The sequence below is a fragment of the Calliphora vicina genome, chromosome 5 (genome assembly GCF_958450345.1).
Source record: "Calliphora vicina chromosome 5, idCalVici1.1, whole genome shotgun sequence".
Lineage (NCBI taxonomy): Eukaryota > Metazoa > Arthropoda > Insecta > Diptera > Calliphoridae > Calliphora > Calliphora vicina.
Window position 1 is genome coordinate 1613923 of NC_088784.1, and position 20000 is coordinate 1633922.

At 32.7% G+C, this 20000-nt stretch overlaps 6 protein-coding genes across 6 annotated transcripts; 4 read left to right on the forward strand and 2 right to left on the reverse strand.

The window, feature by feature from the left end:
* The first annotated feature begins 1945 nt into the window (after positions 1-1945).
* On the forward strand, positions 1946-6503 carry Ide (Insulin degrading metalloproteinase). Its single transcript, XM_065511080.1, has 17 exons — positions 1946-2104; positions 2207-2383; positions 2451-2585; positions 2652-2922; positions 2999-3227; positions 3296-3498; positions 3572-3657; positions 3721-3835; positions 3911-4048; positions 4116-4322; positions 4405-4755; positions 4829-5060; positions 5138-5344; positions 5415-5572; positions 5647-5781; positions 5863-6072; positions 6132-6503. Exons 1-17 carry the CDS (start codon positions 2025-2027, stop codon positions 6372-6374), a joined length of 3177 nt encoding a protein of 1058 aa, XP_065367152.1. The 5' UTR covers positions 1946-2024; the 3' UTR covers positions 6375-6503.
* A 1010-nt stretch (positions 6504-7513) lies between these two features.
* On the forward strand, positions 7514-11428 carry LOC135959786 (cytoplasmic dynein 2 intermediate chain 1). Its single transcript, XM_065510857.1, has 3 exons — positions 7514-7519; positions 7961-10276; positions 10346-11428. Exons 1-3 carry the CDS (start codon positions 7514-7516, stop codon positions 11426-11428), a joined length of 3405 nt encoding a protein of 1134 aa, XP_065366929.1.
* Positions 11429-12197: 769 nt separating this feature from the next.
* Positions 12198-12734, reverse strand: LOC135960370 (lysozyme 2). Its single transcript, XM_065511645.1, has one exon. The coding sequence runs from the start codon at positions 12689-12691 to the stop codon at positions 12263-12265; it is 429 nt and encodes a 142-aa protein (XP_065367717.1). The 5' UTR covers positions 12692-12734; the 3' UTR covers positions 12198-12262.
* A 502-nt stretch (positions 12735-13236) lies between these two features.
* On the forward strand, positions 13237-13746 carry LOC135960273 (lysozyme 2-like). The gene has a single exon (XM_065511517.1). The coding sequence runs from the start codon at positions 13255-13257 to the stop codon at positions 13681-13683; it is 429 nt and encodes a 142-aa protein (XP_065367589.1). The 5' UTR covers positions 13237-13254; the 3' UTR covers positions 13684-13746.
* A 1367-nt stretch (positions 13747-15113) lies between these two features.
* Positions 15114-16600, reverse strand: LOC135961875 (uncharacterized). Its single transcript, XM_065513511.1, has 2 exons — positions 16428-16600; positions 15114-16369 (listed from the first exon to the last, which is right to left on the reverse strand). Exons 1-2 carry the CDS (start codon positions 16512-16514, stop codon positions 15404-15406), a joined length of 1053 nt encoding a protein of 350 aa, XP_065369583.1. The 5' UTR covers positions 16515-16600; the 3' UTR covers positions 15114-15403.
* A 150-nt stretch (positions 16601-16750) lies between these two features.
* Positions 16751-19363, forward strand: LOC135961874 (mucin-2-like). Its single transcript, XM_065513510.1, has 3 exons — positions 16751-16835; positions 17525-18878; positions 18959-19363. Exons 1-3 carry the CDS (start codon positions 16794-16796, stop codon positions 19138-19140), a joined length of 1578 nt encoding a protein of 525 aa, XP_065369582.1. The 5' UTR covers positions 16751-16793; the 3' UTR covers positions 19141-19363.
* Positions 19364-20000: the final 637 nt, after the last annotated feature.

Here is a 20000-nt window from a genome sequence, read left to right on the forward strand (position 1 = left end):
AAAATCTAGATTAATTAAATCTAACTGATCACAAATAAAATATTGCGTTCGGTTTTAAGGGACAATACCGTATCAAACCATACAAAGTTTTGTAAATTTTTCCCTTGTACATAAAATTAGTTAGAGCAGTTATAGCGATCAAATTTAATGTAAACGCAACTTGCGAACCTGTCAAATATATACAGTAGCCCAATAAAGTCTACATACAGGAATTCAAATTAAATTTCTTTCGTTGAAACCTGTATTTGTAAGTTAAAAGTAGTGAAATATATTTGTAAAAAAAAAAATTCACACTAAAAAAGAAATTAAAACATCACTTAAGTCGGGTTTAGCAACATTTCCTATCACTTCCAAAATTTCACCGTTATTAAATTTTTTGATTCTGAGTCAATAAAATTAGTTAGAGCAGTTATAGCGATCAAATTTAATGTAAACGCAACTTGCGAACCTGTCAAATATATACAGTAGCCCAATAAAGTCTACATACAGGAATTCAAATTAAATTTCTTTCGTTGAAACCTGTATTTGTAAGTTAAAAGTAGTGAAATATATTTGTAAAAAAAAAAATTCACACTAAAAAAGAAATTAAAACAACATCACTTAAGTCGGGTTTAGCAACATTTCCTATCACTTCCAAAATTTCACCGTTATTAAATTTTTTGATTCTGAGTCAAATAACGAAATTTTTTTTTGGTTTTTTTGGCTTTAACGTTCAAAATATTATGGAACTTAATAGTCCCGCCCACCCAAAAGTAAGCGTGACCGAGAATAAATTTTCCGTTATTTTACTCAGAATCAATAACTCTAATAACGGTGAACTTTTGGGCGTTATTTGAATTTTTATTTGAAAATCGACATAAGACATTTATTATTATATATGTATCCCATAAAAACAAACTAAAAAAACTGCTTTAAATTAAAGTAATATAATAATGTTTCCTGTATGTAGACTTTCTTGGGCTACTGTACATATTTCCATAGTTTTATGTCGAATTCATCTTACACATTTGTAAAGTTTTAGAATCGCATTAAAATGTTAGGTTAAATAAACGGTTACGGTTACATACCATCAAGGGACGGCTAAAGCCTATTGGAAATATAATTTCCATATCGTTAGCTCAGTGAGCAATGTGCTAAATCCACATTTTAAGAAAATTGATTAAAACCGTTTACAATAATTTCGTTGTAATATTTTGGTAGTCAATTTTCTTCCCAAAGCGGACAGCAGTCGGTCGGATTTGTCATTTCCGATTATAACGAAATTTACTATAGTTATTATGCATTGCAAGTGTTTATTAAATCATAGAATTTTTCACTCGATCCAGGTCCAAAAATATGAAAAACACCTTAAAAATGATATAAACTTATTTTCTACAATTTGATTCTCAAAAACAACACTTTTTTTGTTTGTTTTTGTTTTGTTTGTTAAATATTTACGATGCAATTTCACTAATTTATGGCTCAAGTAGTCGACACGTAGTATGTCCGTTAAAATCAATTTTATAAAGCCCCTTAACAACATTATTGATACATCAATATATCGAGTATAGTCCTGGTTCGATTGTTATTTTTAATGGGGAAATCGACCCACAATAATCGATATGTTTTGACCAAAGACCAGACAAAAGAATACATAAATCGTTTATGCCCCAGATCTTTGTGACGGGACTTTTGTATACCCTTCATCATTGTGTTTGTTTTTTACTTTAAGTTTTCCCCAAAAAAATCGCCTATTCTTTAGTTTAGTTTGGTTAATATCAAACAAAATAATGAAACTATACGGATATTTTATTATTGGAGTTTTCAGGTTTTGGTCCCATTCGTTACTTTACGTTACGTGCGAGTAAGTGTACTTTCTGTGGAATAGTTGGCAACGACTCCATCAGCTGGTCATGTGTCTTGTTGTTGTCGATGTCATTGTGTTAGGTGCTTTATTAGCTTTTACTTTTCAACAATAAATTTAGAAGAGAATTAATTTTTTGTATTCATTATACAACTTAATTAAATTTCGTCATATTTTTTACATGTTTATTAAACAAGTTTCTTCAATAACTTTTTGTTGTAAATTTTTGCGCAAACCGCCTGTTCTACTGACACATCGCAGGTAAGTTCCACAACAGCAATGAAAGTTGGCCAAGTGAATTATAATTTGTGATTGTATTGAGTGACTAATAAATAGAATTGTTACTACAACTTTATGTTTTAGCAAAAGCCATTTAATTCAACTTTTGTCAACAAGCCATCTTCAGTCGGTAGGTTTCAACCAAAGCATCAGCAGAGGAATGAGTAGTAAAAGTACTGCCGAATTTGCAACTGCTGCAGGAGAGTCCAGGGCGAATAAGATGCCTTCTAAGAGCGCTTTGGATTTAGAGCCAATATTAAGGTACTCATTATGAATACATAATTGATCTCAAGGTAAACGCTATTCAATAATAATTTTTTGATTTTAGGCTAAACAACATAACAAAGAGTCAACAGGATACCCGCGACTATAGAGGATTACAATTGCAGAATGGGATTAAAGTGTTACTTATTAGTGATACTAAAACCGATGTTTCAGCTGCTGCCTTAGCAGTACAAGTCGGGTAATATTACAACACAAGTGCCGTATTATTTGCGTTCATATAAAATATAATTTCTAATAATTTTAGCCACATGTCGGATCCAGATAATTTGCCGGGCTTAGCTCATTTTTGTGAGCACATGCTTTTTCTGGGAACAGAAAAGTATCCTCACGAAAATGGCTATACAACGTATCTCTCTCAGAGTGGTGGCAGTAGTAATGCTGCTACTTATCCCCTCATGACTAAATATCATTTCTATGTGGCACCTGAAAAGTTGGATGAGGCTCTAGATCGTTTTGCACAATTTTTTATTGGACCACTTTTTACACCCAGTGCTACGGAACGAGAAATTAATGCGGTATATATCAATAATGATTATTTAAAACCATTAACAACTGATGATGAACATAATATTCTCTATGTCTTCTAACTAGGTTAATTCGGAGCATGAAAAAAACCTTTCAAGTGATGTGTGGCGCATTAAACAGGTTCAAAGGCATTTGGCAAAACCGGGTCATGCTTACAAGAAGTTCGGCAGTGGTAATAAGACAACACTTTACGAAATCCCAAAACAACACAATATTGAAGTACGAGATGAATTACTAAAGTTCCATAAGCAGTGGTATTCGTCCAACATTATGAGTTTGGCGGTTATTGGAAAAGGTATTTTTAAAGCTCTTTTTCTTTATCATAAACATTTCATATACATATGTATATTAATTTATTTGCAGAGACCTTAGATGAATTGGAAAATATGGTAATGGAAAAGTTTTCAGAAATTGAAAATAAAAATGTGGAAATTCCACATTGGCCCAGAGAGCCATACGATAGCGAACAATATGGACAAAAGGTTATGATTGTACCAGTTAAAGATCTGCGTTCACTTACAATTAGTTTCACCACAGACGACCTTACACAATTTTATAAATCTGCCGTGAGTAGATTAGTTTATTGATTTATTTATTTAATATAATGTTTATTTCATATTTTATTATTGAACATTGCAGCCGGACAGTTATTTATCACATTTGTTGGGACATGAAGGCAAGGGCAGCTTATTATCAGAATTGCGACGATTGGGATGGTGCAATGAGTAAGTTCAGGCAGTATTTTTAGCAATCAAGTTTTTGGTATTTTAATTTTACATTTCTACAAGTTTTCTAGCAGGTCACCAGAATACTTTAAATGGATTTGGTTTCTTTGAAATTTCCATAGATCTAACTCAGGAAGGAATTGATCATGTTGATGACATAACTGAAATAGTCTTTCAAGTAAGAAATAACTTGTGATTAAACTACGAGTATTCATATTAAACCTATTTTTTTAAAAAAAAATTTATACGTCAGTATCTAAGAATGTTACGTGAGCGTGGACCACAAAAATGGATATTTGATGAGTGTGTTAAGATTAATGAAATGCGCTTTGGCTTCAAGGAAAAAGAAAAACCGGAACGTTTAGTTACTGGTGTGGTATCATGTATGCAGGTATTAGGAAGGAGTACATATTTTTTTATATCCAACAAAATCTACAATATATGTTATGTCTGCTTAGGTATATCCCTTGGACCAAGTGCTAACTGCTCCATATCTAAATGATGAGTGGAGACCTGATCTGATTACTAAACTTCTTGATGAGTTGGTACCCTCTAAATGTCGTGTTGTAGTTGTTGGGCAGAACTATGAAAAAGAAGCCAATTTAACCGAGCCCCATTATAAAACTAAATATGGAACCTGTAAAATTGATAAAGACACCCTAAAGGTTTGTTGATTTCTCACACAATAAATATACATATATCGTAGTACTTGTTACCAATAGTTTGTCTTTATTTCCATTTTCTTAGAAATGGGAGAATTGTGAATTAAATGAAAACCTAAACTTGCCCTTGCCAAACGCCTTTATACCAGAAAATTTTGAATTGGCTCCATTTGATACGGATTTATCAAAGCACCCCGTGATTGTTATGGATACACCCATTTTAAGGGTGTGGCATAAACAGGATAATTTTTATTTGAAACCAAAAGCCTGTATGTCTTTTGATATGTCAAATCCAATCGCTTATTTGGACCCCTTGAATTGCAATTTAAATTATTTAATGGTTGCCCTAATAAGAGATCAATTGAATGAATATCTCTATGATGCAGACTTGGCAGACTTGAAACTTCAAGTTTCTCCCCGCTCGAATGGAATTGATGTGAGTATAAGTTGTAGAAGAGAATTAGTAAAGCATTTAAATAATTGGAAATAAAACTTATTTGTTCTTTTAGTTTACAATATCAGGTTACAACGACAAACAAGTCGTGCTATTGAAGAAACTTCTTGATCATTTGTTCGACTTCAACGTCGATGAAAAGCGTTTCCATATACTTAAAGATGAATACAAACGTTCTCTCAAAAATTTTAGTGCTGAACAACCCTACCAACATTCAATTTACTATTTGGCTCTGCTATTAACTGAGAATGCTTGGGCAAATAGTGAACTTCTCGATGCTATGGAACGTTAGTGTATTCCCTCATACTTTTTATGACAAAATTAATTGGAACAGCAATTTAAACAAGTTTTTTTTTTATTTCAGTTGTTACGTTTGATCGTGTTCTCAGCTATGCTAAAGAGTTTTTCTCCCGCCTACACACTGAATGTTTTATTTATGGAAATGTAACAAAACAACAAGCTCTGGATATATCTGGCATGGTAAATAAACGCTTGGAAGGAACAAATGCAATGGTGCTGCCTCTGCTTGCCCGACAGATGCTTGGCAAAAGAGAATACAAATTATGTGCCGGTGAGTTAAAGTTAAATTTCGTTCTTTTTGAGAATTTTATAAAAAAAAAAAATAAACAAAATTTATACAGGCGACAGTTATTTGTTCGAAAAGGATAACAATTACCACAAGAGTTCTTGTGCTCAATTGTACTTTCAATGTGGACCCCAAACAGATCGTAGCAATATTATGGTCAATTTAATAGCACAAATTTTAACGGAACCCTGCTATGACTGCTTGCGTACTAAGGTAATGTTATATTACAGTGTACAATGTACAGAATACTCTATATCGACAAATTATTATTTATTACTATTGTTTAGGAACAATTGGGCTATATTGTGTTTAGTGGCATGCGCAAGGTCAATGGAGCAAATGGTATACGCATTATTGTACAATCAACTAAACACCCATCCTATGTGGAGGGTCGTATTGAAACTTTTCTCGAAACATATTTGGTGCGTATTGTATTTAAATGACAATTCAGGCATATTCAATAATTTAAAATAAAAAAATACTTTAAATCATCTTGTTTACAGACAGCAATTGAGAAAATGTCCCAAGAGGAGTTTGATCGGCATAAAGAGGCATTGGTAGTGAAAAAACTGGAGAAACCAAAAACAGTAAATTCACAATTTAGTATGTTTTATAGTGAAATTGCATTGTCGCAATATCATTTCGAACGCAGTGAAGCTGAAGTTGATATTCTGCGTACTATAACAAAAGAGGAATTACTTGAATGCTATAAAGTAAGCAGTTTAATAAATATGCATACTTAACATAATAATACATTTATTTTGGCATTTAGACTTTTATAGGGCGTGACAGTCCGGAAAGACGCGTACTCGCTGTTCATATAGTCTCAAAGCAGAGTCCACAGGATGACAACAAGGACGTTGAAAAACCAACGGAAGATGACAATGTAATTGCCCTATTGGAACGACATGCTAAAATCACAGACTTGGTTGCATTCAAATCAAGCAAAGAACTTTATCCCTTATGTTCACCATTCCTTGACATAAGAGCCAAAGGAGCACGCAGCAAATTATAAATTAAGTACAATACGATGCTTTAAAAATATTTTAAAAATAGTAATATTTGTTAAAAAAAAAAATACAAAAAAAAAATTAATTAATTAACACTTTTCTTTAATAAAGAACATATTAAAGAAACATTTAAATTTTAGTCTAATTTTTCGAAACTTTTTATTCATTTTAATTATAATTAATTGAGCTGAGGTCAGATTTATAAAATATATTTGATATTCTTTCTGTGGTGGTGTCACTTATTGCTAAAATTCTATCTATAAGATTTTTACGCCTATTAAAAATAATTGTTTTAGGATGTTTTAATGATTCTGATTTTGGCACCAATTAGAGTGTCCAAAAAACCGGCAAATTTAAGAAACCGGTTTCCGGTTTAACCGAAAAAGTGTGGTTTTGAAAAAACCGGTTTTGATTATTGGCTTTTAAAAAAACCGGTCTTAAAAAAAAACCGGTTAACCGGTTTATAATAAATTTTTATTTAATATGAAAAAGGTATACTTAAATTTATTTTTATTTTTGGACGCTAATAGGAATGCGTTAAGAATTGTGTACTAAATCTTTGGAAATTTTGCATTTTTGAATTCTTAAAGCTCTATCTTTATGCAATTATTTTATATCTTTTAATTTTCTATCAAATAAATCAATATTTTTAAAAAAGTTTTTCATAAATATGTTTGAATGACCTTTAAAAAATATAGTTCATTAAATCCGGTTTGTCAAAAAATCGAAAACTTAAAAAAAACCGAAAACGGTGAAGTTTACAAAGATGAAATAACCGGTTGACCGGTTTTCTGTTATGAATACTCTAGTACCAATCTATTAATATCTATTTAAATAAGAAAGCATACATTTACATTCATTATATAAATGTCCATAAACAATTAATTATGATGTCAAATTGTGCTCGATCCGTCTTATAGTTTACGAGATATTCGTTTTGCCAATAGCGGATCCAAATCATTCAAATAGGTTCGAGAACAAAAATATTTCATAATTTGTAATTGTTTATACACCCAGGTACCCCACTTTGGAACCTTGAGACAACGAACAACACCCACAAATTCAATACTTGAACTTTAGAAGTTACAGATGAATTTCCCTTTTTTTAATTCCCCACTGTGCAATGTAGGGCAAAACAGTAAAAATGTCGGTAAAACAGTTTGGAATTGCGTGTGCAGCGCGTTGTATGGGAATTTTTAAAAGTCCGTTGCCATGGCACCTAATAAAACTAATGGCCACAAACATGATGTTTATAATAGGATTATTATTAAAATTTCATTGATTTGATAAAGCAACAAAACTAAGTAGGAATATTTGGATTAGTTTTACTACATTCCGAATTTTAACAACTTATAATTAAACATAAATGTCGAAATTTCAAAGAAGTGATAATCTAAAAACTAAAAAACAAGTAAGAAAATTAAATATTAAATCATATTCACGTTACAAAAAATATAATGTAAAACATTGTGGTTTTTATGTACATATACATACATACATACATATATTTACATATATTTCAACTTCTAAAAATCCAATTAATGTTCAAACTGTTTAATTAAATAAACAATTGTGGTGAAATATTTTTTAGGACACTAAAGTGTTACTACGATCTGATGTGGCAGCTAACAAAAAGACACTTTTAAAAAAACCAATTACAAAATCATCAACTCAGTTAAAAGAGAGCGCAGCTGCTGCCGAGGAAAAGGAAAAAGGCAAAACCATAAAACTAGCTAATGTTACAAGTACCACATTAAACAAAGCAAAGGTGGGGAGTGTAAATAAAACACAGCCACAAAGAAGTACAACAGGAAGTCAACAGACCAAAATACTGGTCCCTCGAAAGAGCGTCTCAACTTCACAACAGAAAGATTTACCATTACGTGCCAAACATGTGTCAACCTCAAAAGACATTAGAGCAACGCGTCAAAACTATACAACAACCAGAACAAACATTACAAAAATAGAGAAGAAACCTGTGAATAATAAACCGAATGCTGTTCTAGATACTCCCCATAATGTTACTGTATCCTCACCTCCTCCTCAAAGGAAGAATAACGACAGTGAAGAGATTGGAGAGAGCAATGATGAACCAAAAAATAATCAGAATAACAAGCTAATTCGGAAAGGAAGTAGAACTTTGGCTCCTGATGAAATTGTTATACTAAAAAGAGATTCGGCTAAAAAGAGAATTGAGGCAAACATTCAAAAAGAAAATATGCAAACAGAGCAAGTCTTAGCGACGAGTTTAAAAGAACCAGTAGCTTTCGAGGTAAAATTCGAAGAAAAGGAAAAAACTTCAAGGGAAAGATCAAGATCTCGTGTAAAAACAAATACGACTAATGCAATAGATAAAAACGATGAAGAACATCAGTATTCTGATGACTTTGAATCTTATGAATCGGATTTCGAAACTGAATCGTCTACACACTCTCTGGCCACCTCTGAACCGTCAAGTACGGAAAGTGAAAATGAATCGGAGGCATCAATAGACAATTATGATGAAATACCGAATCAAAGAGATTCTCCAAAGGAATTAACTGATGAAAGTGAAGATGAAGATGACTCGGAAGTAACCCAAAATCCAATAACGGTCATTCAGCAAGACAAGGAAAGAAAATTAGATTCTGGGCATTATGAAATGAATTCTCGCAAAACGCATGGCCCCCAATCATCATCAGATATTTCAATGCAATCTACCCAACCAATAACTGACAGCTTGGAAGCCTTTAGTTTCGGAATATCGGATCAGTTGGATTCTGGAATATCAACATACGGGACTTCTTCTCCTGCACAGCACAACAAAGTGAACATAACATACGGAGGCTATAAAGACTTTAATACCAAACCCATCATTAATCAAAGGGGATCTGATCTGATGTCTAAAATTCAATTTGATGTCTTAAGCTTTACATTTCTTGATCTGAAACCGATTTCTTATGACATATTTATGCAAACGTTTGGTAAACTTAATACAAATCAAAATTTTACACAAACTCAAGGTAATCTAATGCATGTAGAACAGCAGACAGAGTTGCACGAAACACGTTCTATTTGGACGCAACATCCACCTCAATATGATCTAGAAATAATTAAAACTCTAGATAAAAACGGTATATACAGTCAGAATTGTTGTGGTGAATTGATGAATGAGTGTCAAACACAGCTCAAGCCAGATTGTGAACTGGAGCAAAGTTTAGACACATTGAAACAACTTAATAACCAAAGTATCACACGCAACCACCAGAATTATCAAAAGCGACAAAGGAAGCCCATCAACTATGAACATCTAAATTCCTTCCTCCTGCGATCGTCTCTTGTTATTGATCAAATTCTTGGTTCCTCAAATACCACATCTAACCACGAACCACCACAAAATTCTCCGTATACAAATGATCAAGTCTTATCGCGAGTTACTGAACATTTTTATTATATAGAATCAAACTTGTTAAACACTTTACAAGTTCTAAAAGTATTCTCCAATAATAAATATAATTTACTTATAACGGTGCATGAATCTTTGCCCGACACAAACGTGTACAGCACTGACTTTTCGAATCTTCTGATGGTTTGGTGCACCAACACCCGCAATAAGCCACTACGTCTTTTAACAACTTGGAGTGAGGTTTCCAAAGTTGAAATATCTAACGATTCGTCAGATATAATAGTGGCGTCTTTAAGAGACGGGTCTATAGCATTATGGGATTTGAGAGAAACCTATTCATTTTGTTCGAAACTCGATGGGTATTTAACACATTTTGCTGCCACACAATCATTGGTACCATCTTGGTGTGGAGTTAAAAATAAATCCAAAATAATTATGGATTTGGGGGCCTGTTTGGATATAAAAAGTTTTAGAAGCCAATCCAATAACTTGCTAATACAAAAGACATTCCCGATAACTCAGGTACATACATCAACACATATACTACATAGCTAAAACAATTTTAATCAGTTTTTTTTTTATATATTTCAGTTTATTTCTTTGCATGACTCAGGCATTGTCACTGTTTGGACCTTAGTAGAAACTTCGGAAACATCTATTAACCTGTCACAAATGAAAAAACATGAAAAACTCAAAAACTCTTCAAAAAGGTCACAAACATTCGAGTATACTTCTCCATGGGCCCGAGTAAAACTTATGCAAAGTTGTATAGTCAATATCAAAGATTATTTGGAAACAAAAGCACATCACACTCAATCTCGATTTGACAAAACCAAAGCTTTATTTCAAAAGGACATCTATAGCGACGAAGCATTAAAAGAGCTCAACCAATGCAGCCCAGAAATGGGTCAACAAGGACTCCGTTTTACAAGCTTGGAATGTGGTTCGGAGAACGTATTCATCTGCACAAATCGAAACTATATATTGATGTGTTCCAAGACTCTTAAAATGGACAAACTAAAGCGAATAGTGATACATGAAAGTCGCTTCTTATTTCCTACAGCTCTAAAAGTTTTATCTAACGAGCATTTCTTGGCTGTTGGGCTTTCCAATGGTGCAGTCATGATTCTAAACTGTCAGTCAAACAAAGTTAAGCAAAATGATGACAAATCAACAAGTACATCAGCATTATCAGAATCTGAATCTGCATCCGTGCCTCCCAGCAGAGATTCAACTTTGGATATAAATTCCATAACAGGAAAATCTTGTGCCATACAGAACATATTATTAAATGCTCAAAAATCCTATGAAGATATGGACTTTGATCGAGAATATCGTCCGAACACTGCGGCATGTATAGCTTTAATTGACAGCAAACAAAAGCCATTTGAATTACGGATATTTGACCAACAGATTATTATGAGCGGATCGGTTTTAAGAAAAAATCTCATACAGTCCTTGGAACTATCCTCAGATGGTTGGCGTTTATTTGCCCTGTCAAATGGACACATACGAATATACGACTTTTACTTAGATCAAGAAATTGACTACCAAGAATCTCAAGAGACAGGCAAAATTATTGATATCGCAACTGGCAAATGCGGTTCCAAAGAAAATTGTTTAATGCTTCTTAAGCCGAGCACACAAGTCGAAGTGCATATATTAAATAAATAGATTCCATAGTGAAATTGATAAAACGTTATTTTCTAAATTTTCTTCAATTGTAGTATTTTTTTTTTACTTATTGTTAAACAAATCAATTTGTTCGAAATACATACTTGAAATCATAAATTATGTGGAGAAACATTTAAAAAAATTCACAATTTTAGATACAAATTTTTTTTTTAAAAAATCTATCCATAGAATTTAAAAATTTTACCATTTTTGTATTTAGGTAACCATGATACATCAAATCTATATAGTGGTTAGTGAAGCCTTTTTTGCTGTTGACCTGTGTTATTGACATTGAAATTTTGAAGATCGCTAAACAAAATTGACGCTAATTGATTAGTGAAAAACACAATCATTGGTTAAAGTCCGCCTAAAAATGCACCAGGTTTAACCACACTGTAAGGTAAGCTATGTTTAACTAACCAGTTAAAAACTAGCTCTTACCCCCAGTAACACGAAGTCTGGTTATGTTTTAACTAATAGTTATACTGACAGTTTTCATACAAAAATAATTTTAACCGACAGTATAACTATTAGTTAGCACCTAACCAGACTTCGTGTTAATGGGGGTTAGTGATTTTAATCACTATTAAAATATCAGGCCTCAAATCGGATCATCGTAAAGTTTATTTATTTATTCTTAACTTAAAGCTACATCGTCTGTTAAAATATTATTTTTTTAATAACTGTCAGTATAACTTTAGGTTATAAAATAACTAGACAGTGTGAAAATAATATGTTATAGAATTTAAATAAAAGTTTGCCATAGGAGTTTTGTTTAATAACCGGAGTTGTGAATCTTTATTTTTCGTAAATATTAACCACAAGCTTATTTATTTAGAAGCAATCATCAATGCTGTGCAATTTACCGTCACAGTATTTCCAGGTAGACCAGGCAGACCAACCTTGTTGTCTCAAAACCAAGCGGGCGCACTTAACAGCGGGTTCAATGCTATCAACGAGGAAATCTGCGCATTTGATCTTACATTCATCATAGGAGAAGGCACCAGAGGGGGGAGAACACCAGTAGTAGTTGTTGATTTGGAAGATGCCATAGTCCCGGGATCCATTAGAGTTCATAGTACCGACTGCCTTGGTGTTGTAAGATGATTCATGTTCAGCAATACAAGTCCAACGCGACAATTCGTCTTTTGGAACTCCAAGTCTGTGCATTTCCCTGGCCAAAGAACAACGGTTGTACACTTTGCCAAAGGCTGGTGCAACCAGTAGAAAAGCGGCCAAAATAACTATTGTAAACTTCAACATTTTGCTAAATTAGTAAGAGTTATTGATACCTACTATGAAAATACTGAAATTATTTCCAACTTATATACTTTGTTGTATTTGTTGTTGCTGAAGTACTAATTGTTATTAGTTATTGATAAAATAATTAATATAAATAAATTAATTGACATATGTACATTATGAGCTTTTAATCAAAGTTTTATTTGAAATTATTAAGTGCAAAAACAATTCAAGAAGTATTTTAGTCTGTGGTCTGGGGTTTACAGGTAGAAAGATATTCGAAATTTGTTTTGAAATCTTATAACAGATTGTTCCATTTCGGAAATATGTACTTGATTCACTGACATTAAATAACGATTACTCGCACAAGCCAACATTTCTATGTATATATCAATTGATTTGTTTATATTAATTGATCAAAAACAAATGAAGGTTCTTATCGAAGTACTCCAAGATATATGTATTTTTATATAAAATATATATGTTTGTACATACAACAACAACAACAAATATGTTTAACACTCTGTATAAATAAGCGGTAAATTTCAGAACTTCCATAGTATCACGCTTACTACTCTATCAAAATGTTCAAGTTTACATTCGTTATTTTGGCCGCTTTTCTCCTGGTTGCACCAGCCTTTGGCAAAGTGTACAACCGTTGTTCTTTGGCCAAGGAAATGTACAGACTTGGTGTTCCAAAGGACGAATTGGCTCGTTGGACTTGTATTGCTGAACATGAATCATCTTACAACACCAAGGCAGTCGGTACAATGAACTCTAATGGATCCCGGGACTATGGCATCTTCCAAATCAACAACTACTACTGGTGCTCTCCCCCCTCTGGTGCCTTCTCCTATGACGAATGTAAGATCAAATGCGCCGATTTCCTCGTTGATAGCATTGAACCCGCCGTTAAGTGCGCCCGCTTGGTTTTGAAACAACAAGGTTGGAAAGCCTGGTCTACCTGGAAATACTGTGACGGTAAATTGCACAGCATTGATGATTGCTTCTAAATATGCATGTGAAAATAATTATTAAAAATATTGTTTAATAAAACATTTCTGGCAAACTCCTAACTACTAAATGTGTTTTAAAAACTAAATTATTTATCAGTCGCAAATTAGGTCTAGGTTGATTAACAACTCGAGCGTCATTGTCATTCACCCAAAAGTTCTGAAAAGCTCATATCGCCAAACGAAACGCTAAAAAATTGGCGTTTTTCAAACCGTAAGCGATTTTAAAACGCGTTTTCCAGAACATGGGCGATTATTTCATAAGGGCACTATGCTCTCTGTTCCGTCTTTCCCATAGTCCTAATAAGCAAATAACCATCAAATGTTCGTTTTGAGATGTAACGTAGTATATCATCTCAGAAGGGGATAAGGGCCAAAATGCCGTTAGTATCCTCAAGATAGGTACCCATCGGAATACCTATTTTTTGGCCAATAAATACTGACAACGGTGTCACCACTTACCAGTTTGGAACTGGCTGATACTTTTCTGATATAAAAAGAAAAAAAGTCTTCGAAAAATATCTATTTCACTTAGAAAACTGAAAGTGGTCTGATTCTTAACATAATTTTCGTTTACTTGTTATTCTTTGTTTTATTATCAGGCCTGTCACAGATTTTCTACATTCCGATCGAAAGTGGAATTAATTCCGTATTTTGCTTCTTAAGAAAAAGTAAAGCGAAAATTACTTTCGGAATGCAACCACTTTCAGTTTTCAAAGTGGAACAGATAGTATTTCATTGTAATTATTTGGTTTTCTAAAATTTTTATTCAATTTCTGTACCAAAACCTTCACATTTATTTTAATATGAAAAACGCTGTCAAATTAAAATCAGAAATACAGAATTGTGAAATATTTTTGGAATTAATTAATTACACGAAATCTGAAGAACCTAAAACGAAATCGATCGGAATTGAAACCATTCCGAACAAAATATGTGGCAGGCCTGGTATATCTGTTAAAGAAAATACGTAATTTACTACCAAGGTATGTATATACAGTAGTCCAACTATTTGACAACAATACCTAACTCTATATATGTGTTAGTTAGAGTTAGGTACTTTGGTTACTAACACATTTAGACATGTGCCAACTGTTTGTACTTAAGGTCTGTTATTAGTTCGGTTGCAGCTTTTAAAGGATCCTTTTTGCTCTCGCGGATCAGTTTTTTGACGTGAAGCTGTGTCTGGACTCGTTTTCTTCCACGTCTATCTTTATAATTAATTGCGTTGTGAATCATTCGACCAACTTCATCCGATATTAGGTTTTTAATTATTTCGCATTTCTCCGCACTGCAATGTTTTCTATGACCCATTTTATTTAAAATATTTGCTTATCGTTAAACTTTATGATCGCAATAGTAAAAATAAAAATCAAATTAAAGCAATTTTGAGAAACATAACTGTTTTATATAAAAAAAAAATGTTTAACTGGTGCTATTTTATTTTATTTTATTTTTCGACATTTTTTACTTCAAATTCCAAGATAAGTACTATATTTTTAATATAATAATAATATATACTAAGCAATATTAAATACCAACACTAATTATATATTGTCATAGTGGTGCTATTATTTTTTTCCCAACTGTATATGTATGTAAATGTGTGATTAGACATTTTTTGAATTACAAACGAACATTTCTAAAGTATGTATGTATATGTATGTAGATTATTAGAAGATTGTAAACATCATAAATTAATAATTTAATTTAGTTGGATTCACGTCCCTTTGCACCAATTCCATAGACAGCCGTCTCTTGGCAAGCATCCGCTTTGTCCGGGATAATAACTGCAATATTCATTCAAATCCATAAAATCACATGCATTTGAACAAATGTATCTGTAACAATATGGAGAACAACTTTCAGAACGAAGAGTTGGACATCCCGAACAGTCAACATCTGATAAATTATTACGACAATCATCGGTTTCACAGACAGTCATTTGAGGATTGGGCGGCATTATAAGTACTGGAGGTTCGTGCTTAATTTCAGGAGCTTTTAGATATACAACTGGTGATGAGCAAATGCGGCTATCACAACGTTTATATTTTCGATTAAAGCATAGCCACTTCTTCTCTTTATATAATTTGCAAATTCGTGGAGTATACACTTCACAGCAGTCATCACTGATTTTGGTCGATGTTGTTATGAATGATGGCCTGGTAGTTTTGTTTAGATGCATTGGTCGAGTAGTGGAAGGCTTGTGAGTTGTCGTTGTCGTTGATGTGTGATATATAACCTCATTTGTGTGGCTCATTGCTAGGGCAATTGGTTTCTCATTCACTTCATTAACGAAATCATTATCGATTTCAACCACTGTTGTCAGATATCCAGGTTCTTGACATTTTTTACCACGCCATATCAATCCAGACGGACACACCGGGTTCAGACAAGTGCCCCTGTAGTATTCTCCCAAGGTGCAAATAATTTTACGGCATTTATTTTTAATCATAATTGAACCCTGAGGACAACTAAATTCGTTTAGTACAATAGCAGCAGAAATGGTTGTTGACATTGATCCCTGTGATTCATTGGCTTTAACAAACGGCTTCGTTTCTATTGGATAGCATAATTCATCCGAGTAAAGAATATATCCTTCTGGACATCTATTAATCAAACTTTCTTTTGGATAGCACAATCCGTCCGTGTAAAAAATATATCCCTCCGGACATCTTCCGATCGCCTAATGAAAATAAAACAAGTTTGTTATTTTGTTATACTTCGTATGCAAGAGTACTCACCGGGTCATTAGTTTTTGTCTGAATTAATTTAAAGTTCACAACCAAAATAATTACAACAAGAAAACACGACGGAAACATTCTTTCCATTACTCTAGTGTTTCTTAAAAAATCTCAATTCATACTAAATAACTAACATAAATAAAGCTTTTTGGGAGATTATGTTATGCTATATTATAATTAGAAATATTTTTAAATAGACAATAGCAAATGTCAGATAGTCGACTGATGATAACACCAATGACCCAATAGAAAAATAAATTCAATTTTGAAAACATTAATTTTTATGATTATGACAAATATGCATTTCTACTTTAGTTGTATTTTAAATTTGGACGAGGATGTTTAATTCGAAAACTCCTAAGAAAAATGAATATTCGATATTATTTGTTAATTGGACTTGTACTTACTGTAAGTTACTATTACTATTCGAGAAGATTTGGTCACAATATTGTTTAAGGTATTTATAGACGACAATACTGAGTATTAATATTTGTCAAAAACTCAAGTATCATAATACAATTTCATCGGCCATGGTCTAAACAAAATTTGTATTAGATTTTCAAAAAATACAAATTATTTTTTTGATTTACGGTCGGTATTGAAAATTTGTTTAAAACAATTCAAAAACTTTTGATTTTCATATGTATCGATTATGTATTTATAAAAACAAATAAGGCAAATAAAAATGTCAAGAAAATATAAAATAAAAATAAAATTTTCAGAAAAATATCAATCAACAAAGAAATAAAATATTTGTAATACTATCGTGTAAACAATAAATGTTTTTTCGAAACGATTTTTTGAAATACCTACTGATTTCAATAATATTTTAAATTTTAAAAGTGTTAATACTCAGCATTGCCGTCTATAAATACCTTAAAGCAAACAAAAATGTAAAGAAAATATAAAATAAAAATAAAGTTACCAGAAAAATATCAATGAACAAAGAAATAAAATATTTGTAATACTATCGTGTAAACAAGAAATATATTTTTCGAAACGATTTCTTGACATACCGAAAGATTTCAATATTTTAAATTTGAAAAGTGTTAATACTAAGTATTGCCGTCTATAAATACCTTTATTTTTATCATTAGGAATTGGGTATTTCAGTTTGTAGAGGGCCCGTTACACCATATCCAATACCAGGAACTACAGTAAATTGCCCAAATCAGCCTATCCCTGCGTATCATATTAAAACTGAAGCCCCACCGTTTGTTTCTTGTCCAACCAATCCTTGTCCTTTGCCAACATCGAATCCACCTCCAACTTATAATTGTATAAATCAACCTGGTTATGTCTGCTCAACAAATCCATGTAGTAGTTCAACAACTCCATGTGATTCAACGACTTCAAATTGTGGTACAACAAATAATTGTTGTGGTCAAGCCCCACCAATTGTTTCATGTCCAACGAATCCTTGTCCTTTGCCAACATCGAATCCACCTTGTTCATATCCCTGTCCTGTAATACAGACGAATCCTCCTCCAACTTATAATTGTATAAATCAACCTGGTTATGCCTGTTCGACAACTCCATGTGATTCAACGACTTCAAATTGTGGTTCAACAAATAATTGTTGTGGTCAAGCCCCACCAATTGTTTCATGTCCAACGAATCCTTGTCGTTTGCCAACATCAAATGCACCTTGTTCATATCCCTGTCCTGTGATACAGACGAATCCTCCTCCAACTTATAATTGTATAAATCAACCTGGTTATGCCTGTTCGACAACTCCATGTGATTCGACGACTTCAAATTGTGGTTCAACAAATAATTGTTGTGGTCAAAAACAATGTTGTCAAACAGAACATCCACATGAAACAACTCCACCTCCACCTCCAACTTACGAACCTCGCCCCACCATTCCTACACCACCACCTGAAACCCTTATTAAATGTCCCTCTGGAACGCAGCTAATTGGAAAGGAATGTCATTTGATATATTGTCCTCGTGGATCACAAATGGTGAATGATCGCTGTGTCGTTATTGAATGCCCTGAAGGTACAGTTTGGACCGGACATAGATGTTCAGTACCTGAACCCATTGTCCACAATCTAACATTTTACAATACCGTTATGACACAATTTAATCTAACTAAACCGGACATTATACTGAATAACACGTACAACATCCTTGTTAATACTTCTTTGACTATACCCGATGAAAACAACTACAGCAAAGAATGCAACAACGATTGTGAAGACGAAAATTCAACGACAACATCACCTACGACTGTAGAATGTTGTGAAGTCATGACGCCCCGCATTTGTAAGTATCATAATAATCGTTGGCGATGTTACAGTCGTCGGTCTCGTAGATGTGGTGATTTTTGTGTTGCACCCATAATTTACCTAAAAACATCCCGCGTATACGCTAGACCTCAATACGTCGTAATGCCACCTATTCAAAATGACTGCCAATCGTACGGAAATTGTGGTCCACTTAGAGGTACATATTTGTTTATTCGCAGAACCATTTAACATATACTATTTTTTATAAATTTTTGTTTTGTTTTTTTTCGTTTTAAGATGGTCATGATTGTTCCGGCTGTGCAATGAACTATATGGATCGCTGTTCCCACTACTGCTATCGTTATTCATGTCCAACTCGTAGGTGTGATTTTTATGATCAGAAAAAGTACTGTGCTCATAATACCGGCTCATATGGATGTCAAGAAGAGGATGGTTGTTTCGACGATTGGTGTCTATAGAACATATTCAAATTCAAATAATTTTTACAACTTTTCAAATACATACATATGTTATGAATACGTACAATAACAATTAATTTTATTAAAAAATTGTACTGTACTTAGTATTTAACGAATGTAAAAATGACGACTGCGGGAGCTATTCAATAGATTAGCGAACGATCGGTATTTATTATTATCTCAATAAACAAAATTTCATACATTTGCTTTGTTAAAGAATTAATATTTTTGTTTTCTTGTCTTGAAAAGCTGAAAAGGTGTCATCGACAAGCATGACGAGCGAGAAAATAAAATAAAGTGTATTTATTCCATTATTTTATCAACAATTCATTATAGATATTTAAAAATGTGCAAATATTTCTACACATAGAATTTGAACAAACTAAATTTTGTTTTTTTTTTACAAAAGCCGTTCCAAAGTATATACATACAAATAGTCCGACTCTTAGACAACAGTACCTAACTCTAAACATCCCTGTCAGCAATTGGGAGTTATATTTTCGAAATATTATATGGGGATTCATGTCAAGGGAACCAATTTTTAAAATCGATGTCTTCCGATCGGGATGAAATTTTTGAGTTAAAACATTTATTTTGTAATATATGTATCCCACTCGTATCCCACTTAGCGACTAAAACCCTCTTAAAGGAATGGACCTAAGTTTTCTTTTGAGCGAAAAAAAAAATTAAAAAAGTCCTCTTTTGGAAAAAAAATTAGATTTTGCAAAAAAAAAAATTAAAAAAATTGTATGTTTTGAGTTACAAAATATTTATTTGGATAGATATTCCACTCACATCCCACTAAGCGACTAAAAAGGTCTTCAAGGAAAAGACCTAAGCTTTCTTTTGAGCAAAAAAAT

Coding starts and splice junctions, on each gene's coding strand:
- LOC135961875 (XM_065513511.1), bottom strand. CDS start 16,514: ATGGAAAGAATGTTTCCGTCGTGTTTTCTTGTTGTAATTATTTTGGTT. Junction 16,370..16,427: donor AGACAAAAACTAATGACCCG/GTGAGTACTCTT, acceptor TATTTTCATTAG/GCGATCGGAAGATGTCCGGA.
- LOC135961874 (XM_065513510.1), top strand. CDS start 16,794: ATGAATATTCGATATTATTTGTTAATTGGACTTGTACTTACT. Junction 16,836..17,524: donor TAATTGGACTTGTACTTACT/GTAAGTTACTAT, acceptor TTTTATCATTAG/GAATTGGGTATTTCAGTTTG. Junction 18,879..18,958: donor AAATTGTGGTCCACTTAGAG/GTACATATTTGT, acceptor TTTCGTTTTAAG/ATGGTCATGATTGTTCCGGC.
- LOC135960370 (XM_065511645.1), bottom strand. CDS start 12,691: ATGTTGAAGTTTACAATAGTTATTTTGGCCGCTTTTCTACTGGTTGCA.
- LOC135959786 (XM_065510857.1), top strand. Junction 10,277..10,345: donor AGACATTCCCGATAACTCAG/GTACATACATCA, acceptor TATATATTTCAG/TTTATTTCTTTGCATGACTC.
- Ide (XM_065511080.1), top strand. CDS start 2,025: ATGTTTATTAAACAAGTTTCTTCAATAACTTTTTGTTGTAAATTTTTG. Junction 2,923..2,998: donor CGGAACGAGAAATTAATGCG/GTATATATCAAT, acceptor TCTTCTAACTAG/GTTAATTCGGAGCATGAAAA. Junction 4,323..4,404: donor TTGATAAAGACACCCTAAAG/GTTTGTTGATTT, acceptor CCATTTTCTTAG/AAATGGGAGAATTGTGAATT.
- LOC135960273 (XM_065511517.1), top strand. CDS start 13,255: ATGTTCAAGTTTACATTCGTTATTTTGGCCGCTTTTCTCCTGGTTGCA.